At 43.6% G+C, this 19,273-nt stretch overlaps 1 protein-coding gene across 2 annotated transcripts in view; it reads left to right on the top strand.

Moving 5' to 3' along the window:
* Positions 1–18,634, top strand: part of TLN2 (talin 2) — a 328,992-nt gene extending 310,358 nt beyond the window's left edge. For both annotated transcript variants that reach the window (XM_069765599.1, XM_069765598.1), the window contains 6 exons: positions 4,465–4,589; positions 5,091–5,216; positions 9,602–9,664; positions 10,135–10,317; positions 10,654–10,779; positions 18,039–18,634. In XM_069765599.1, the coding sequence (XP_069621700.1) occupies positions 4,465–4,589; positions 5,091–5,216; positions 9,602–9,664; positions 10,135–10,317; positions 10,654–10,779; positions 18,039–18,167 (752 nt within the window). In that variant the 3' untranslated portion in view covers positions 18,168–18,634. The remainder of the gene's footprint in view (positions 1–4,464; positions 4,590–5,090; positions 5,217–9,601; positions 9,665–10,134; positions 10,318–10,653; positions 10,780–18,038) is intronic.
* Positions 18,635–19,273: the final 639 nt, after the last annotated feature.

Here is a 19,273-nt window from a genome sequence, read left to right as displayed (position 1 = left end):
GGAGATGAATAGTGATGAGTGAGTGTACTCGTTGCTCGGGTTTTCCAGAGCATGCTCGAGTGACCTCCGAGTATTTGTTATTGCTCAGAGATATAGCTTTCATCACCTCAGTTGCATGATTTACGGCTGCCAGATACGCTGAATACAGGGGCGTAACTACCACGGTCGCAGCAGTCGCCACTGCAACCGGGCCCGGGGGAGTCAGGGGCCCGGCAGGTCAGATGCACACCGACACCAGCAAAAAGTTAAAAACTGTTGCCGTGCAGGTGATTCCTCCCACACTGCAACAGACAGACCTGCCCTCCACCTGACCTGCCGGGCGCACACACATCAACTCAGCAGCCGACACCTGAACTATTAGAAAGGAAGGGCTGAAGGACCTGTGGTGATGTCATCATTATCATAGGTCTGTCACCATTTATCAGCTCCGCCTCCTGACCACATGACGATGACGTCACCACAGGTCCTTCAGCTCTCAGCAGCAGCTCAGTCCTGGTTGTGTGTAGCTCATGTTCTCTGGTATCAGCCAGCAGCAGATTTCCGGTTCCTGCTGTTTCGATGAGATGTGGAGTCAGATGGGGCAGAATGTGTATTCAGATGGGGCAGAATGTGTATTCAGATGGGGCAGAATGTGGAGTCAGATGGGCCAGAATGTGGAGTCAGATGGGGCAGAATGTGGAGCCAGATGGGGCAGGATGTGGATTTGGGTGGAAAATATTTTGGCAGGGGGGGCCCATTTGAAAGTTCGCATCGGGGCCCATAACTTTGTAGTTACGCCACTGGCTGAATACATGTGGGGATTCCCTAACAAACAGGCATTCCTCACATGTATTCAGTGTATCTGGAAGCCGTAAATCATGCAACTGAGGCGATGAAAACTATATCTCCGAGCAATGACAAATACTCGGAGGTCACCCGAGCGTGCTCTGGAAAACCCGAGCAACGAGTATACTCGCTCATCACTAGTGATGAGCAATGATTGTAGCAGTGTGATGAAGCATCATGTCTCAAAGCAAAAGTGATAACAAAGTGACACGGTGATCCAAACATTAACATTTTTAGTCCATGGCCAGTAAACTCCCCAGATCTCAATTCTATTGTGTCTATCCTCAAAAACCAGTCTTGCAAACAAAAACACAAAAATTATGCTAATCTCCAAGCACCGATTTTCAATAAGAATGGGTTGTCGTTAGTTAGGATTTGGCCCAGAAGGTGACATCCATCTGCCAGAGCGAATTGCAGAAGTCTGGGAAAATAAGCCTATGTGCACACGTTAGAAAAGAGGTGCAGAATTTTCTGCATAAAATCCGCATCTCCTGACAGAATCCGCAGCCGCGGATTTGCTGCGGTTTTTATGCAGTTTTTATGTTTATTTTCTACAGTTTTTGCCACTGCAGATTTCTATTAATGGAGGGGTGCAGAAACACTGCAGAACCGCACATGCACTTCTTTGAGATCTGCAGCGTTTCTGCACCATGTGCTCAGCTTTTTTTTTCCCATTGATTTACATTGTACTGTAAATCACAGTGCGGATCTGCAGCGTTTCTGCGCGGAAAAAAATGCTGCAGATCTGTACTAAATCTGCATCGTGCGCGCCAAGGTCAACACTGTAAATATTGAATCTCTGCCGAAATTTGATGTATTTGTCAATAAAAGTATAAAAGCTTCTGAAAAGCTGCTTATTGTACCTCAGTAACCAAAGAACCATCTGACTAAAAGAGCTAAAAACACTGAATCGCAAACCAAAATTTGTGTCAGTCTCAACCTTTGGCCACAACTGTAGAGTGTGAGAGATTCCACGTCAAATAATTTAACCCCCTAACGACCTTGGGGTTTCCGTTTTTGCTTTTCTCTTTTGTTCTCTGTCTTCCCAGAGCCATAACTTTTTTTATTTTTCGGTCAGTATGGCCATGTGAGGGCTTGTTTTTCTGCAAAACGAGCTGTAGTTTTGAACTACACCATTGGTTTTACCATATTGTGTACTGAAAAATGAGAAAAAAAAAGCAGTGTGGTAAAATTGCAAAAAAAAGTGCAATTCCACAAATGTGTTTTTTGGTTGTTTTTTTTTACCATGTTCACTGAATTTGACGTGCCATTATGATTCTCCAGGACATTATGAGTTTAGAGATACCAAACGTGTAAGCACTGTTTTATTTAAGTGGTGAAAAAACAAAAGGCGCCATTTTTCGGGATCTGGGGCTGGGCGAGGGCTTATTTTTTGCGCTCCGAGCTGACATTTTTATTGATACCATTTTGGCCTGTGGTACACATAGCTAAAATGCTCATCTGCTATGAGTGCCGGCCACAGGGCGACACTCATAGCAATCTGGCAATAACAACCACAGGGTTCTCCTGCAGAGAGGCGAGAGAAATAATCTGGTGTCAAAATATTTGAAATCCAATATGCCAAATGCATGCAAGTTTGTAGACCAACTTTTTGAATAAACAAAATATATCCTGAATAACCCCTCTAAGCCTCCTTTTAGCTGGGCTGTATAATACACATGGCTGTTTAAAGGGAACCTGTCACCAGATATGGGGTTAATCTGCAGGTTAACAGTGTTGTTAACCTGCCCAGCACCTGCATGTGGCCGAACGCTGTGGGGAGAAAATTAACTTTTATTCCCCCGGCATCTTTCCATTTTCAGTCACGGGGGCGGCACCGACGCTAGTGTAGTCAATGCTCTGCAGCTGTAACCATGCCCCTAGCCCTGACTGATATCCAGCCCCAATGCAGGGACAGCATCAGTAAGTGCGGGAGGCGCGGTTACTGCTGCCTATACAGAACGGTGACTGAGCCCATGCTGGCGCTGCCCCCATGCTGGCGCTGCCCCCATAACGAACACAAGAGCCCTTCCGGGGGGGAAAAAAAGTCCATTTTCTTTCTCCCTGCAGTGTTCTGCTAAATGCAGGCACCGGGCCGGTTAATAATGCTATTAACCTGCAGATTAACACCATGTCTGCAGGGTAATAGCGTTTTTAGCGTATTGACAGGTTCCCCTTAATACCAATATTCTGTATGTGAAGTTCAGGGACCCGGTTGGAGGTGAGGAATCTTTACCTGACTTGCTTATCAATGATGTGCTGAACATTTGGATTTTCTGGAAAAACATTGACCATGTTTTTGGCAAATTAAAGAAAATAAAGTAGGCAAATCTTTTTTCCCATTATACTTTTGTGATCATTATTGCAATACAACATACGAGATAACAGACAAATTGATTGTCAGACCTGAGAAAAATATGCTATAGAGAGATTGTATAGAATAGTTTGCCCCTCACTGTTGGTACCAGAGAAGAATAACATCTTCCCAAATTTGAGCTGCTTCTTCTGAAATGGAACTATAGTCTGCGCCCCGTAATACTTAGGATATGTGCACACATTGAGTATTTGCTGCAGATTTTTCTACACTTGAAACATAGCTCTTGGCAGGAAAGACGCAGCTTATTTTCAATTCAGTTTTCTTTATGCAATTTTACTTGTGGATTTTATGCATTCATTTGAATGGGTGAAAAACGCTGAAAGAATTGACATTTGAAAAAAACGCATTGAAATGCGCAAGGGAAAAAAAAGCAGCATCTGCATGACATTTCTGAAATCACATACATTTTTGCTAGTACTGTAAAATGTCTTATTTATTTTACGAATAAACACATTAAAAAAACACTGCAAATACTGAACTTGTGAACAAACCCTTAGAAAAAATATCTGATTTGCTATTAATCTGTCCTGAAGTAAAGTTTCATCCACTGTCACTTTTTGGGTTTTCCACTGAACCGAGAGGTGCTCATTATATTAATGTTTTGAGATCTGCTGCTACTTACTGACACAGCATTGTAAGCGAATGACTAATCTAATGAATGGCTGTTTGCAGAACCCTCTTTTTTTTTATAGGGGTTGTCTGGCCTAAGGCTATAAGTCTGCAGCCACTCTGTGACTGCAGACTTGGGAATCCTCTCATCGTGCTCACTACTCACAGTGAGAATTTGCCGGGAGCAGCAGGCAACTGACCACAAGTATGCGATTTGCAAACATTCAGTCAAGTGCTGATTAGATGAGCGCAATGTCATTCAATGCAAGTGCATTGAGAGAGACTGGACACGTCTAGTGGGAATGTGTCCGAAAGTATTCAAATTGTATGTTAGCGATGACCTGAACGCCAGCATCAGAGTATCCTCACAGCCCGCAGTGCGCACGATGTGAGGATTCACAAGTCTGCAGTCACACAGAGTGACTGCAGTCTTGAAGCCTTAAGCCAGACAACCCCTTTAAAGTTCTTGTTTAGGAAAACAATGAGTACCAGTTCTATGTATTTTTCTGCAGTGTCTTTTCAACGGGTCTTTTTTTTTTCTCCCACTCTTATGGACCAGCAATGCCTGATGTTTAATGTCTCGCCCTTTTTCCTGTGTCACACTATATAGACTAGTGTCCCCTATCACCTTCCCCATCTTATTGTGATTCCAGGTTCAGAATGGGTTGATCCTGAAGATCCCACAGTCATTGCAGAGACAGAACTGCTTGGGGCTGCCGCTTCTATTGAGGCAGCAGCAAAAAAATTGGAACAGCTCAAACCAAGAGCCAAGCCTAGAGTAAGTGTTAATTGATGCCTATGTCAGCCAAGCGTCCATACAACCTCTGCCATCTCATCTGTACCTGTCGTGAAGTTTCTAATCCATGTGCCGGACGTTACATCACACACGGCTGAGGCCCTCTTCAGCTGTCAATTCACATAGAAAGTAGGGCTCCGTTTTACTAACAAATGTGTGGATTAACCACAACAGTGTCTGTTGTAAAATTAACTCCGAATTAGAGGATTTTCCTGACGGAGAGCCACATCCCATCCATGTCCCCTTCTGTCAGTGGAATCGGTCCAAGAACCCTCTCCTGCAGCCTCTGTCTGATATGTTTGATATATTAGGTTGTTAATTCATTCAACTATATATCAAACATATTGCTACAGTGTCCTGCGTGTGCTCCAGGGCTGCGCTGGGTTCTAGACAGCTACCACAGGATGGCCACCTTCTTTTTCATTGCCATTTTATATGACATTTCCTTATCCTCCTTGTAATCCCTCCTCTTTTGTTTTTTAGCAGGCAGATGAGACCCTCGACTTTGAGGAACAAATCCTAGAAGCTGCAAAGTCAATCGCAGCTGCCACAAGTGCCCTGGTGAAGTCTGCCTCCGCTGCCCAGAGAGAGTTGGTGGCACAGGGCAAGGTAAGAGGGGCGATGGTAATGTGACAACTAGTCAGAAAGGAGAAAAGTCTTGTTGTCTTGTATCACGGTCTTGTATCACCCCGGTATGCTGAATTCGGACTGTAAGACAAACTTTTTTTTCCCTATTTTCCTTCTGAAAATTTGGGGTGCATCTTATGGTCTGGTGCATCTTATAGTTCGAAAAATAGGTTTTGTTTTATTTTTTACAGTTTACTGCTGTGATAGCTTTCTTCAGATCTATGTTAGAACTTTGAATCTTCGTATGGTAGTCGTTGTGATGTTTATCGATTTACATGGAAACATTACAGACATCTTTGCTGTTTCATAATGATTGTCCGCTAACTTTTGGTTGCTTTTTGTGGATATGCAGCTGAATATCAGCATTTTTTTTCTGCAAATCCAAGTAGACCAAAGAGGGATGTTTTTACTTCTACATGATTTGGGCAAAGGTTGCTCAGTAGTACTAGAAACTAACCTTAAAAAAGGCATGTCACTAGGTGAAAAGTGGGCAAATTTTTGTCTTCAGGTAATGAAATAGTAGGGTGTAAACTATTGATTGCATGCCAGAAAATACCCCTCTATTAAAAGTATACATTGAAAAAAAATACCCCATGTAAATATAAGAAGTAAAAATTAATACATTTAAATAAACAACCCTCGTGGGATCATACAGATCCCAATAAAATGCATAATACGAATTCAGTAAGATGGGAAGTCACAATCATAAACGGTAGAAAGGGCATCAATGGTAATTAAACAGGTTGAAAATATAGAAGGGGACCTGTAATAAAATATCCCTAATTAAGCCCTGTTCAGAACCTTTTCCCTGCCTGACCACTAGGTGTGCACCCTATGCACGTATTGGCGCCCCCATTAATCGGTCAGTCCCCTAGGATGTACTACTGCAGTATACAAATCAACAGTATGTATCAGTGAACTGCATATATTGGTCTTATATCTGCAGTGATCGGTTGTTGCTTATGGTATATTAAGATATAAATAGATAAATCAAACTTTGTTGTTCTAAGTGTACAGAAATGAGTTTTGGCTATGTTCACATGGTGCATTTTTGCTGTACATTTTTTATGCATATTTAAAGCTGTGTTTGATAGTACCATTGTCCGTTGTTAGCCATCAAAATGGCCTCCTAGAAGCATTTTTTTATGCTTCAGAGTTTGTCTGGCATTGGAAGTTAGAATAGTAACCTGAAAGTTATATCACTTGGATCCTTCCTTCTTCCAAGAACATTATTATTATTTATTTATATAGCACCATTGATTCCATGGTGCTGTCCATGAGAAGGGGTTACATACAAATTACAGATATCACTTAAAGTAAGCAAACTAACAATTACAGACTGATACAGAGGGGCGAGGACCCTGCCCTTGCGGGCTTACATTATACAGGATGGTGGGGAAAAAGACAATAGGTTGAGGGTTGCAGGAGCTCCGGTGTTGATGAGGCGGTAGCTTCAGTAGTGGTGAGAATGCAGCGGGGTCAGTGCAGGCTGTTGGCTTTCCTGAAGAGGTGGGTTTTCAGGTTCCATCTGAAGGATCCGAATGTGGTTGATAGTCGGACGTGTTGGGGCAAAGAATTCCAGAGGATGGGAGATATTCGGGAGAAGTCTTGGAGGCGGTTGGGTGAGGAGCGAATAAGTGTGGAGGAGAGAAGGAGGTCTTGGGAAGACCGGAGATTACGTGAGGGAAGATATCGGGAGATTAGTTCAGAGATATATGGAGGATACAGGTTATGGATGGCTTTGTAGGTTAGTATTAGTAATTTGAACTGGATACGCTAAGGGAATGGGAGCCAGTGAAGAGATTTGCAGAGGGGGGAAGCGGAGGAGTAGGGAGGAGAGAGATGAATTAGTTGTGCAGCAGAGTTAAGGATGGACTGGAGAGGTGCAAGGGTGTTAGCAGGGAGGCCACAGAAAAGGATGTTGCAGCAGTCAAGGTGGGAGATGATGAGGACATGCACAAGCATTTTAGTAGATTGACGGTTGAGGAAAGGACGGATTCTGGGGATGTTTTTGAACTGGAGGCGACAGGAGGTGGAAAGAGCTTGGATGTGCAGTTTGAAGGACAGGCAGAATCAAGGGTTACTCCGAGGCAGCGGACTTCCGGTACGGGGGAAAGCGTGATGTACTTAATTGCGATAGATAGGTCAGGTAAGGAAGATCTTTGAGATGGAGGAAAGATGATGAGTTCAGATTTGTCCACATTGGGTTTGAGGAAGCAAGAGGAGAAGAAGTAGGATATGGCTGATAGAAACTCCGGGATTCTGGACAGCAGGGAGGTGACGTCTTGGCCAGAAAGGTAGATCTGAGTGTCATCAGCATAAAGGTGGTACTGGAATCCATGAGACTTTGAGTTGTCCCAGGCCAAGTGTATAGATTGAGAAGAGTAGGGGTCCTAGAACAGAGCCTTGGGGGACTCGAACAGAGAGAGGGGGGGATGAGGAGGTAGGAGTGGGAGACGCTGAATGTGCTGTTGGAAAGGTATGAGGAGATCCAGGATAAGGCGAGGTTTTTGATGCCAAAGGTGGAGAGGATCTGTAGTAGGAGGCAGTGGTCAACTGTGTCGAAAGCAGAGGACAGGCCTAGAAGGAGGAGTACAGAGTATTGTCCATTAATATACCCAATATATACCCGTGCCTGTCTTATCGCTGTAAGGGAACAGATGCGGATCCTAGGCTTTATTTAGTAAAATAATTTTGTGTATTAGCAATAGAAGGAACTGTGTGAAAAGTTCGTAGGACAAGCTGTTATATTGCCAGCCATCAAGCAGAGCTACTACACATTATATAATATATCAGAAAAGAGCAACCAGGAAGCTTCAATGCCAATAAAAGTATCAATTTTTATTCATAACAAAACATGATAAAAACCTTAACAATTCTAATAGTAACCAGTGGTGAGACATGTGACAGAATAATACTGTCTGCATACGGGAATATACCACAAACAATAAAATAATACACATCAAAAAAATGCCTAAGATAATAACTCCAAAAATGTACAAAAAATACAGCAATAAAGCACCTACATAGTAGTAAGTATATAGTAAAGCCTACATATGATAAAATATTACTATATTAGAGATTTATCATTAAATAATGGACAGATAACGAGCCTAAATGGCTACAGACAGCATATAATATATGTACAAAGTCGCTGTTTCTGATATATAAGGAGACCAGGTAAGTGTATAGACAAAGTGTCACCAGAATTACTGTCTCTGATATAGAAAAATTAGTAGGCAAGTATATGGACAAAATGTCACTAATATCTATAAAGGAAAAGTTCCATAGAGTCTAAAATAGACTATGTAGTGGTAGAGAAAAGGGTTAATCTAATATACTATAAAGTATGCACATAGTGTCTGGCAAATAGAAAGCCCTATTCCCTCACACATAACATAGAGCGCATTATACCGCTGTAAAAAAGGTGCATATAGTGCATATATGAGGCAAAAGGAGATAGTGTAAATAAGGGTATATTACCTGAACATGCAGACCAGTAAAAGGTCCCCGACGCGCGTTTCGCGGTATGCTTCGTCCAGGGGGATAGTCACCAAGTTCGTAGGACAAGCTGTTATATTGCCAGCCATCAAGCAGAGCTACTACACATTATATAGTAGGATCGATGTCAAGAACGTGATCATTGTTTGATCTGTCTCCTTCCACATGTCCACGCCAAGTAGTATTTGTTGATGTACACGTCGTGTCACTTTGCCAATATAACATCATCACTGGAGTTTGGCAGGAGTAGAATGACTGTATGCGATTTGATAAGGTGCAGGAATGGCTTCCCCTCCTGACCTTGTCATGAGAACTGAAGTGGGTTAATCCCTCCTTAGTATTTGGTAACCCACAGCTTTATCTTCTCCTGGATGGTGTCCAGTGAAGGGTTACATGACCAGTCTAACCCGAATAGCAGGGAAATCCCTGGCTGGCTGCGACTGCGGCAAGCTGTTTAGAGTTGGCACTAATGTGAAATACTACCTTTAGATGAAAGACTTGTAGAGTCGTATTAGAAAACTCTCAGCAAAGGTAGAAGAGGTGATTACAGGAGGAGAATGTAGAGCAGGATGAGATATATGGTGCTAGATGGCAATGATCTAGTCATGTCAACAAAATAATGGCCAACTTAGCTGTGCAATGCACTCTCACCTAATATCACATGAATGGGGATTTTCTCATACATGTAATGGACCCAGAACACATTTCCTGCAATTCGTTTATGCAGTTTAAAATAATTTGTCACTCCTGGTATTTGATTTGCAGGGATTGTGCAGGCTGTTAGTAGCTTTCAGTGTCTATCAGTCATTTTGTGACACATCCTGATTAAATAAGAACATTCGTTTGTTTTGTACTTTGTGTTGCAGGTTGGCGCAATCGCTGCTAATGCAGCAGATGATGGTCAGTGGTCCCAGGGACTAATCTCTGCTGTGAGTATTGCTCTTTCCCTTCATATTGCTCAAAGCTTGCTCCAAGAAAGTAACATCAGTAAATCCTTACACTAATACAGCCACCACATAAGCTGCCATTGATTTTTTTTAATTCCCGTTTCTACTTACCTGTATCATCTGAATATCACATTTCCCACTAATCCAAATCTCTGCCATGAAAACTAGGTTCTTCTAACGAGGCATCCAGCATCATAGCTAACCAAGAAAGCCACCATGCTTCACAGTAAAAATGTTGTCAAGGACAGAAGCTGATCCTCCTGTCCTTGACAACCAACCAACTTCCAATTTAGATTGTAAGCTTTGTGATACTAAACATCAATAACTTATTAAACAGGCAATCTGTAGCCCAACTAACATTGCACAGGTTCTTATACAGCCTGCAACTTGTCCAAAACTGCAGGCAACCCTATCCTTTTTCTGGTCATTTGGCCACTGTTGAATTCTTCTAGGCCAGGATGGTGGCCGCGGCAACAAGCAACTTGTGTGAATCGGCTAACGCCTCAGTACAAGGCCACGCCAGTGAGGAGAAACTGATCTCCTCTGCCAAGCAAGTAGCAGCATCCACTGCCCAACTTCTGGTCGCCTGCAAGGTGAAAGCTGACCAAGACTCTGAGGCCATGAGAAGACTCCAGGTAGCTTGCTTAAATCTACATTGGATAAGGCTTGACTGTCGCACAGAACATGGATCTATCTATGAATAGTAGATATAATACTATGGATATAATTAGGTTATCAATGCTTTAGCAAATACATGAATACTTGTACATGAGAAGATAACAGCAAAGCTCACAATGGAATTGGGGAAGCCCAGCCCATTCATTTCATGATTATGATTTTTGGTTCTGGCTAAATATTGTTCTTTTTCTTTTATTCTAACCTGCTCTTCACTTTGTGTCTGCTGTGCTTGTTATTTCTCCATCTCCCCACTTCATATTCTGTCTTTCCACACCTGACCTTCTTCTCTACAGGCGGCTGGCAATGCTGTGAAGCGAGCGTCCGATAACCTCGTCAGAGCAGCCCAGAAAGCTGCCTTCAGTAAATCAGAGGATGATGATGTTGTCGTGAAGACAAAGTTTGTAGGTGGAATTGCACAGGTTGGTAAAAACAAGACTATTTCTGTGTACAATGGATGTACCTTGTAGGTGTGTAGTAGGGATGTAAGCATGTCATCTCCTAATAATGACCTCTCTCTGCCACTATGGTCTTTTCCATAATTACAGTTTGGGGAAAATAATGGTTCAGCTTTCTTATTCCACAAACGGAATTTATTAATAACTAGCTGAAGAGCCCGGCGTTGCCTGGGCATAGTAAATATCTGTGTTTAGTTATAGCACCTCAATTCTCTTATTTTCCCATCACGCCTCTCATTTTCCCCATCACATCTTTCATTTTCCCCCTCACATCTCTCATTTTCTCCCTCACACCTCTCATTCCCCCTAACACTTGTCATTTCGACCTCACATCTGTCATTTTCCGATCACTCCACTATTTTCCCTCAGTCCTCTCATTTTGCACTCACACCTTTTCATTTTCACCTCAGTATATGCATGTTTGTCATCTCCCTTATATATAGTATACACCTGTATGTCATCTCCTGTATATAGTATATACATGTATGTCATCTCCCCTGTATATAGTATATACCTGCTGTGTGTTGTCTCCCCTGTATATAGTATATACCTGTATGTCATCTCTCCTGTATATATAGTATATACCTGTGTGTCATCTCCCCTGTATATAGTATATACCTGTATGTCATCTCCTCCTATATATAGCATATACCTGTATTTCATCTCCTCCCGTATATAGTATATACCTGTAGGTCATCTGCTCCTGTATATAGTATATACCTGTGTGTCATCTCCTCTTGTATATAGTATATACCTGTATGTCATCTCCTCCTGTATATAGTATGTACCTGTATGTCATCTCCTCCTCTATATAGTATATACCTGTGTGTTATCTCTCCTGTATATAGTATATATCTGTGTGTCATCTCCCCTGTATATAGTATATACCTGTGTGATCTCCTGTATTGGACCTCGTTAACACGTTATTTGCTCAGTATTTTTACCTCAGTATTTGTAAGATAAATTGGCAGCCTGATAAATCCCCAGCCAACAGGAAGCCCTCCCTCTGGCAGTATATATTAGCTCACACATACACATAATAGACAGGTCATGTGACTGACAGCTGCTGTATTTCCTATATGGTACATTTGTTGCTCTTGTGGTTTGTCTGCTTATTAATCAGATTTTTATTTTTGAAGGATAATACCAGACTTGTGTGTGTTTTAGAGCGAGTTTCGTTTGTCAAGTTGTGTGTGTTGAGTTGCGTGTGGCGACATGCATGTGGCGACTTTTGTGAGATGAGTTTTGTGTGGCAACATGCGTGTAGCAACTTTTTGTGTGTCGAGTTGCATGTGACAGGTTAGTGTAGCAAGTTGTGTGCAGCAAGTTTTGCGCATGGCGAGTTTTGCGCGTGGTGAGTTTTGTCTGCTGCCTTTTGAGTATGTGCAAGTTTTGTGTGAGGCAACTTTTGCATGTGTTGCAAATTTTGTGCATGTGGCAATTTTTCCGCGTGTGCAAGTTTTGCGTGTGGCGAGTTTTCCATGAGGTGAGTTTTGCACTTGTGGCGAGTTTTGCGTGAGCCTAGTTTTTGCATGTGGCGAGTTTTGCGCGTGGCGAGTTTTGAGCGGCGACTTTTGTGTTTCGACTTTTATGTGGCGAGGTTGGTGTATGTGTGGTGAAATGTGTGCTGAGGGTGGTATATGTGTTCAAGCACGTGGTAGTGTGTGGCGCATTTTGTGTGTGTGTTCATATCCCCATGTGTGGTGAGTATCTCATGTCGGGGCCCCACCTTAGCAACTGATCGGTATATACTCTTTTGCTCATTCTTTAAGTCCCCCTTGTTCACATCTGGCAGCTGTCAATTTGCCTCCAACACTTTTCCTTTCACTTTTCCCCATTATATAGATAGGGGAAAAATAGTTTGGTGAATTGGAAAGCGCAGAGTTAAAATTTCACCTCACAACATAGCCTATGACGCTCTCAGGGTCCAGACGTGTGACTGTGCAAAATTTTGTTGCTGTAGCTGCGACGCCTCCAACTCTTTTCATTTCTCTTTTTCCTCATTATGTAGATAGGGGCAAAATTGTTTGGTGAATTGGAAAGCGCGGGGTTAAAATTTCACCTCACAACGTAGCCTATGACGCTCTCAGGGTCCAGACGTGTGACTGTGCAAAATTTTGTTGCTGTAGCTGCGACGCCTCCAACACTTTTCCTTTCATTTTTTTCCCCATTATGTAGATAGGGGCAGTTAAAATTTCGCCTCACAATATAGCCTATGACGCTCTCGGGGTCCAGACGTGTGACTGTGCAAAATTTTGTGGCTGTAGCTGCGACGGTGCAGATGCCAATCCCGGACATACACACATACACACACACACACATTCAGCTTTATATAGTAAATAACAATAATAATCTTTATTTTTATATAGCGCTAACATATTCCGCAGCGCTTTACAGTTTTCCACACATTATCATCGCTTTCCCAATGGGGCTCACAATCTAAATTCCCTATCAGTTATATCTTTGGAATGTGGGAGGAAACCGGAGTACCCGGAGGAAACCGACGCAAACACAGAGAGAACATACAAACTCTTTGCAGATGTTGTCTTTGATGGGATTTGAACCCAGGACTCCAGCGCTGCAAGGCTGCAGTGCTAACCACTGAGCCACCGTGCTGGTATATTCATGATTTATGATTATAAAACTTGTGCTCTACGCAATAATTTTTAATTATACACTCTTCAGCACAATTCTTACAGGGTTATTGCTCCAGAAAAAAAAATGTTATGGAATATCGGGTAACTTGCTTATTTCTAGCGTTCCCAAGACTGGGACTCGGCTTATCTCATGAACAAGGCTTTGCAGCCCTGTTTTGAAATGATTGGAGGTGTGAACGATCGACCTGTTTTACTCATTGTCCATGGGACCTCTGAAGGTAAAGGCTGAACATAAGTACTATTTCTGACAGTTCCATTGACAATAAATGAAGCTGAGACTGAGCAACTGCACCTCCTCTTGATTCAAGATGGGATTGTAGAGCCTCTCTCGGAGTTTCAGTGGCTTGATGTTAGGATCTCTGGAGGTCCAACCAGTTAGATCTCGAGCAATCAGAAAGTTGTACTCTAATCTGCAGATAGGGGCTAGCACTTTTTTATGTGACTATCCAGGGCCGTATTTAGAGTTTCTGCTGCCCTAGGCACTTTTAGTGCTGCCTCCCACTTTGGTGAGTAAGACACTATCGGCAGTCGCCTTTTGCATCAGATCGGCAGTTTTTCTGCATCTGCCGCGTACCGGATCACTTACGGCAACACTGCGTTCAACCTCATTCATTCCCTATGGGATTTGCGGTACTTGCCATGATCTGGCAAATGCGGTACCATACCTCCCAACTTTTGAAAAAGGGAAGAAGGCAAATTTTAGGCCACACCTCTGACCACACTCATTTCACAACTAGTCACACACATATCCACGTCCCAACCACAGCCATTTAGCACTGCTGATCACACTGTTTTATATACAATAATTATAAACAAAAAAAATATGGCCACACAGTGCTCCATACTGTATAATGGCCACACATGATGCTCAATACTGTATAATGGCCATTGGCCACACATGATGCTCCATCCTGTATAACGGCCACACATGATGCTCCATCCTGTATAACGGCCACACATGATGCTCCATCCTGTATAACGGCCACACATGATGCTCCATCCTGTATAACGGCCACACATGATGCTCCATCCTGTATAACGGCCACACATGATGCTCCATCCTGTATAACGGCCACACATGATGCTCCATCCTGTATAACGGCCACACATGATGCTCCATCCTGTATAACGGCCACACATGATGCTCCATCCTGTATAACGGCCACACATGAAGGTCCATCCTGTATAATGGCCACACAATGCTCCATACTGTATAATGGCCGCACGTGATGCTCCATACTGTATAATGACCACACATGATGCTCAATACTGTATAATGACCGCACATGATGCTCCATACTGTATATTGGCAGCACATGATGCTCCATACTGTATAACGGCCACACATGATGCTCCATCCTGTATAACGGCCACACATGATGCTCCATACTGTATAATGGCCACACATGATGCTCCATACTGTATAATGGCCACACACTGCTCCATACTGTATAATGGCCGCACAAGATGCTCCATACTGTATAATGGCCACACAATGCTCCATACTGTATAACGGCCACACATGATGCTCCATACTGTATACTGGCCACACATGATGCTCCATCCTGTATAATGGCCACACATGATGCTCCATCCTGTATAATGGCCACACAATGCTCCATACTGTATAATGGCTGCACATGATGCTCAATACTGTATAATGGCCACACAATGCTCCATACTGTATAATGGCTCCACATGATGCTCCATCCTGTATAACGGCCACACGATGCTCCATACTGTATAACGGCCACACATGATGCTCCATACTGTATAATGGCCACACATGATGCTCCATCCTGTATAACGGCCACATGATGCTCCATACTGTATAATGGCCACACATGATGCTCAATACTGTATTATGGCCACACACAGTTCTCCATACTGTATAATGACCCCCCCTCTTGTATGCATGGCTCATATTCCCCACCCCCCTGTATGCATGGCTCATACTCCCCACCCCCCTGTATGAATGGCTCATATTCCACCCCCCCCCTGTATGCATGGCTCATATTCCACCCCCCCCGTATGCATGGCTCATATTCCACCCCCCCCCGTATGCATGGCTCATATTCCACCCCCTTTCCCTGTATGCATGGCACATACCCCCCCCCCCCCCCCCGCACCGTATGCATGGCTCATATTCCACTCCCCCCGTATGCATGGCTCACATTCCACCCCCCCCCCCCCTGTATGCATGGCTCATATTCCTCCACCCCCCATCTTGAATGGCGCGGCTTACCGTCCTCCTTCCCCCCTCCCCTGTCCCCCCATCCCTCATACTCACCTGCTCCTCACCGCGCGGCCGCGACGTCCCTCTGGCTGTCCCGACTCCCGGCGCGCTGCACCTTCTTCCTGCGTGGGCGGTCAGGTGATACCGCTCTGCTCATTAAGGTCATGAATATGCGCATATTCATGACCTTAATTAGCGGTACCACGTGACCGCTCATTATGGACGAGCTCCAGACGCCGAGACCAGGCATCGCTGGAGCAGCAGGGTGAGTATTGTCTTCAAGGAGAGCGGGTGGGAGGCCGGAGGGAGGGTGGGCGGCCAGTTGGGGCGGGGGGCGGGGTCGTTCGGGAGGTGACCCAGCTTTAAAAAAATTTAAAAAAAACAACCTTGCTCAGGTGCCGCCCCCTGCGTTGTCCCCGCCCTAGGCACATGCCCTCACGTGCCTAGTGGCAAATACGGCCCTGTGACTATCCCTTTGACTCTTAATACTTTTTTTCAGTGGCTGTAGCCCAGAGGCTCCTATGTTGCGGTGTATATAAAGAGCAGGTTGATCTGCTAATCCATACAGCAAAAGAAAGATATACTAACCTATACACTGCTCAAAAAAATAAAGGGATAACTAAAACACCACATCCTAGATATCACTGAATGAAATATTCCAGTTACAAATGTTCATTACATAGTGGAATGCCTTGAGAACAATGAAACATAAAAATGATCAATGTAAATCAAAATGAATATTCCATGGATGTCTGGATTTGGAATGATACTCAGAATCAAAGTTGAAAATCAAATTACATGCTGATCCAACTTTAGTGGAAATACCTCAAGACAAGGAAATGATGCTCTGTAGTATGTGTGGGCCTCCACGTGTCTATATCCTCCCTACAACACCTGGGCATGCTCCTGATGAGGCGGCAGATGTTCTCCTGAGGGATCTCCTCACAAACCTGGATTAAAGCAGCAGTCTACTCTTGGACAGTCTGTGGTGCAACGTGGCATTGGTGGATAGAAGTAAACATGATGTCCCAGATGTGCTCAATTCGATTGAGGTCTGGGGAATGGGCAGGCCAGTCCATAGCATCAATGCCTTCATCATGCAGGAACTGCTGACACACTTCAGCCACATGAGGCTTACAATTTTCATGCATCAGAACGAACCTAGGGCGCACTGCACCTGCTTATGATCTAACAATGGGTCTGAGGATCTCATCCCGGTACCTAATGGCAGTCAGGCTACCTCTGGTGAGCACATGGAGGGCTGTACGGCCCTCCAAAGAAATTCCTCCCCACACTATTACTGATCCACTACCAAACCAGTCATGCTAGAGGATGTTAGGGGCAGCAGAACGTTCTCCACAGTGTCTTCATACTCTGGCATGTCTTTCACGTACTCCGTGTGAACCTGCCCTCATCCGTGGAGAGCACAGGGCGCCAATGTCAAATTTGTCAATATTGGTGTTCTATGGCAAATGCCAATCGCTCTGCACGATGTTGGGTTGTAAGCACAACACCCACTTGTGGACGTCAGGCCCTCATACCACCCTTATGGAGTCTGTTTCTGACAGTTTGAGAATTCACATGGATGTTGGGGGGCTGCTGGAGGTCTTTTTGCAGGGCTCTGGCACTGCTTTTCCTGTTCCTCCTTGCACAAGGGAGGAGGTAGCAGTCCTGCTGCATGGTTGTTGCCCTCCTACGACCCCCTCCACATCTCCCGGTGTACTGGCCTGTCTCCTGGTGTCTGCTCCTTGCTCTGGACACTGTGCTGACAGACACAGCTACCCTTCTTGCCAAAGCTCACAATGAAGTGCCATCTTGAATGAGCTGCACTACCTGAGCAACTTATGTGGGTTGCAGATGCCGCCTCATGCTACTGTACAGTACCTCTAAGGGTGAGAGCAATGACAAAATGCCGAAGTGCCACAGAGGATGAGAACAGAGAAATGGTCTGTGGACATCCCCCTGCAGAACCACTCCTTAATAGAGGTTGTCTTGCTATTTGCCTATCATTTCTACCTGTTGTCTGTTCCATTTGCACAACAGCAGGAGAAATTTATTCACAATCAGTGTTGCTTCATAACTGTGGACAGGTTGGTTTCACAGAAGTGTGATTGACTTGGAATTACATTGTGTTGTTTTTAAGAGCTCCCTTTATTTTTTGAGCAGTGTACTTGCCTGCTGGAGGCTATTTTGGTCTCTGCCTTGTGAATAGGAATCTATGGATACTTTTGATTTATTCGTCAGCAGAAGGAATAAATGTAAACTACAAAGTTTGAATGTACCTTATTGTGAACAGAGCCTGATATTGAGTATGGATGTTTTCCTTGTAGATCATAGCAGCTCAAGAGGAAATGCTAAAAAAGGAAAGAGAGCTTGAAGAAGCGCGAAAGAAACTGGCCCAAATCCGTCAACAGCAATATAAGTTCCTACCGTCCGCCCTGAGAGAAGAGGACAGCTAGTGATCCTTGGCTGTAAACTTGGAATCGGTCTGCTCTGTAGGAGGAAAGGACAAAGGATTGCTATGGCGGGAAGCCTCCCTCCTTGTCTCCCACTGGATTCTGAAACCACTATTATATGGAGGGGGTAGTGTTGGGTGTTCACCCTCTGAAGACAAACAGTATTATTTCCCAAGGTGGACATACCCAATTATATAAATAAAATATATATAAAAGATATAGACAGCGTGGGGGCCTAAATAACTGTGACATAGGCCGCAGCCCCTGCTGCAATGGTGTGCTTCTAATGATTGTCCCCCTTTTCATGTGACCACTCGTGTTGCAGGTGCCTGCAATGCAGAGCAAAGCATAATAGGGGTAAAATGACCTTTTTTCTAGTATGTTTTACAATTTGATTTGGTCACTGAATCAACCATGTACCCTGAAATGATGTACACAGCCTGTTGGGAATTAAAGGCACTTGTAATTAAGCAGTAATGTGGTTATTATAATTGAAAGCTGGATGGCAATTTCTTGCGTACTTCAGCATACATTTAATATGCAAGATCTATCTTGAACGCAAGTGTATGTCCGATCCAGATCCAAACTTGTATACTTTTAGAAATATTTGTACCTGAAATATAGTGAAACTCCTTTGAGACTACTACCCATAATAGCATTAACAGTGGTCTTCTAGACTAGGGGATAATTTCGGTATGAATAGTATGTGGTGAGCTGAAGGTGTCCAGGAAATCTGATTGGCGTAAAGGGGAGGATTCTCAATTAGATGAATTTGGTAGCGCTTTCCTTACCCTTTTACTCTGATACTGGCCTCTTTACAGTTTTTCATTTTTATTTCAAATTTACTTTAGATTGGTCCTCCTTTATAGAGGTTCTATGAAGTCATTAATCATTTATGATACAAAGCTCTGATATATCACTACCAAAGTATCTGAAAATGTTCAGTCTTTACACTGGCATAAAACGCTTTTTTTTTAAACAAATTTATTGAAAATTATACAAAATAACAAGGTTACATCATAGAACAAAAAAGCAAACTGCATTACTCATCGCTCGTTAGTATTGTCTGGCAAAGTTAACCCTACCCTTAACCTGCTATGCGTGTAATA

Source organism: Ranitomeya imitator, chromosome 4, assembly GCF_032444005.1.
Source record: "Ranitomeya imitator isolate aRanImi1 chromosome 4, aRanImi1.pri, whole genome shotgun sequence".
Taxonomy (NCBI): domain Eukaryota; kingdom Metazoa; phylum Chordata; class Amphibia; order Anura; family Dendrobatidae; genus Ranitomeya; species Ranitomeya imitator.
Note: the sequence above shows the minus strand (reverse complement) of the source record. Positions and strands in the feature narration are given on the sequence as shown.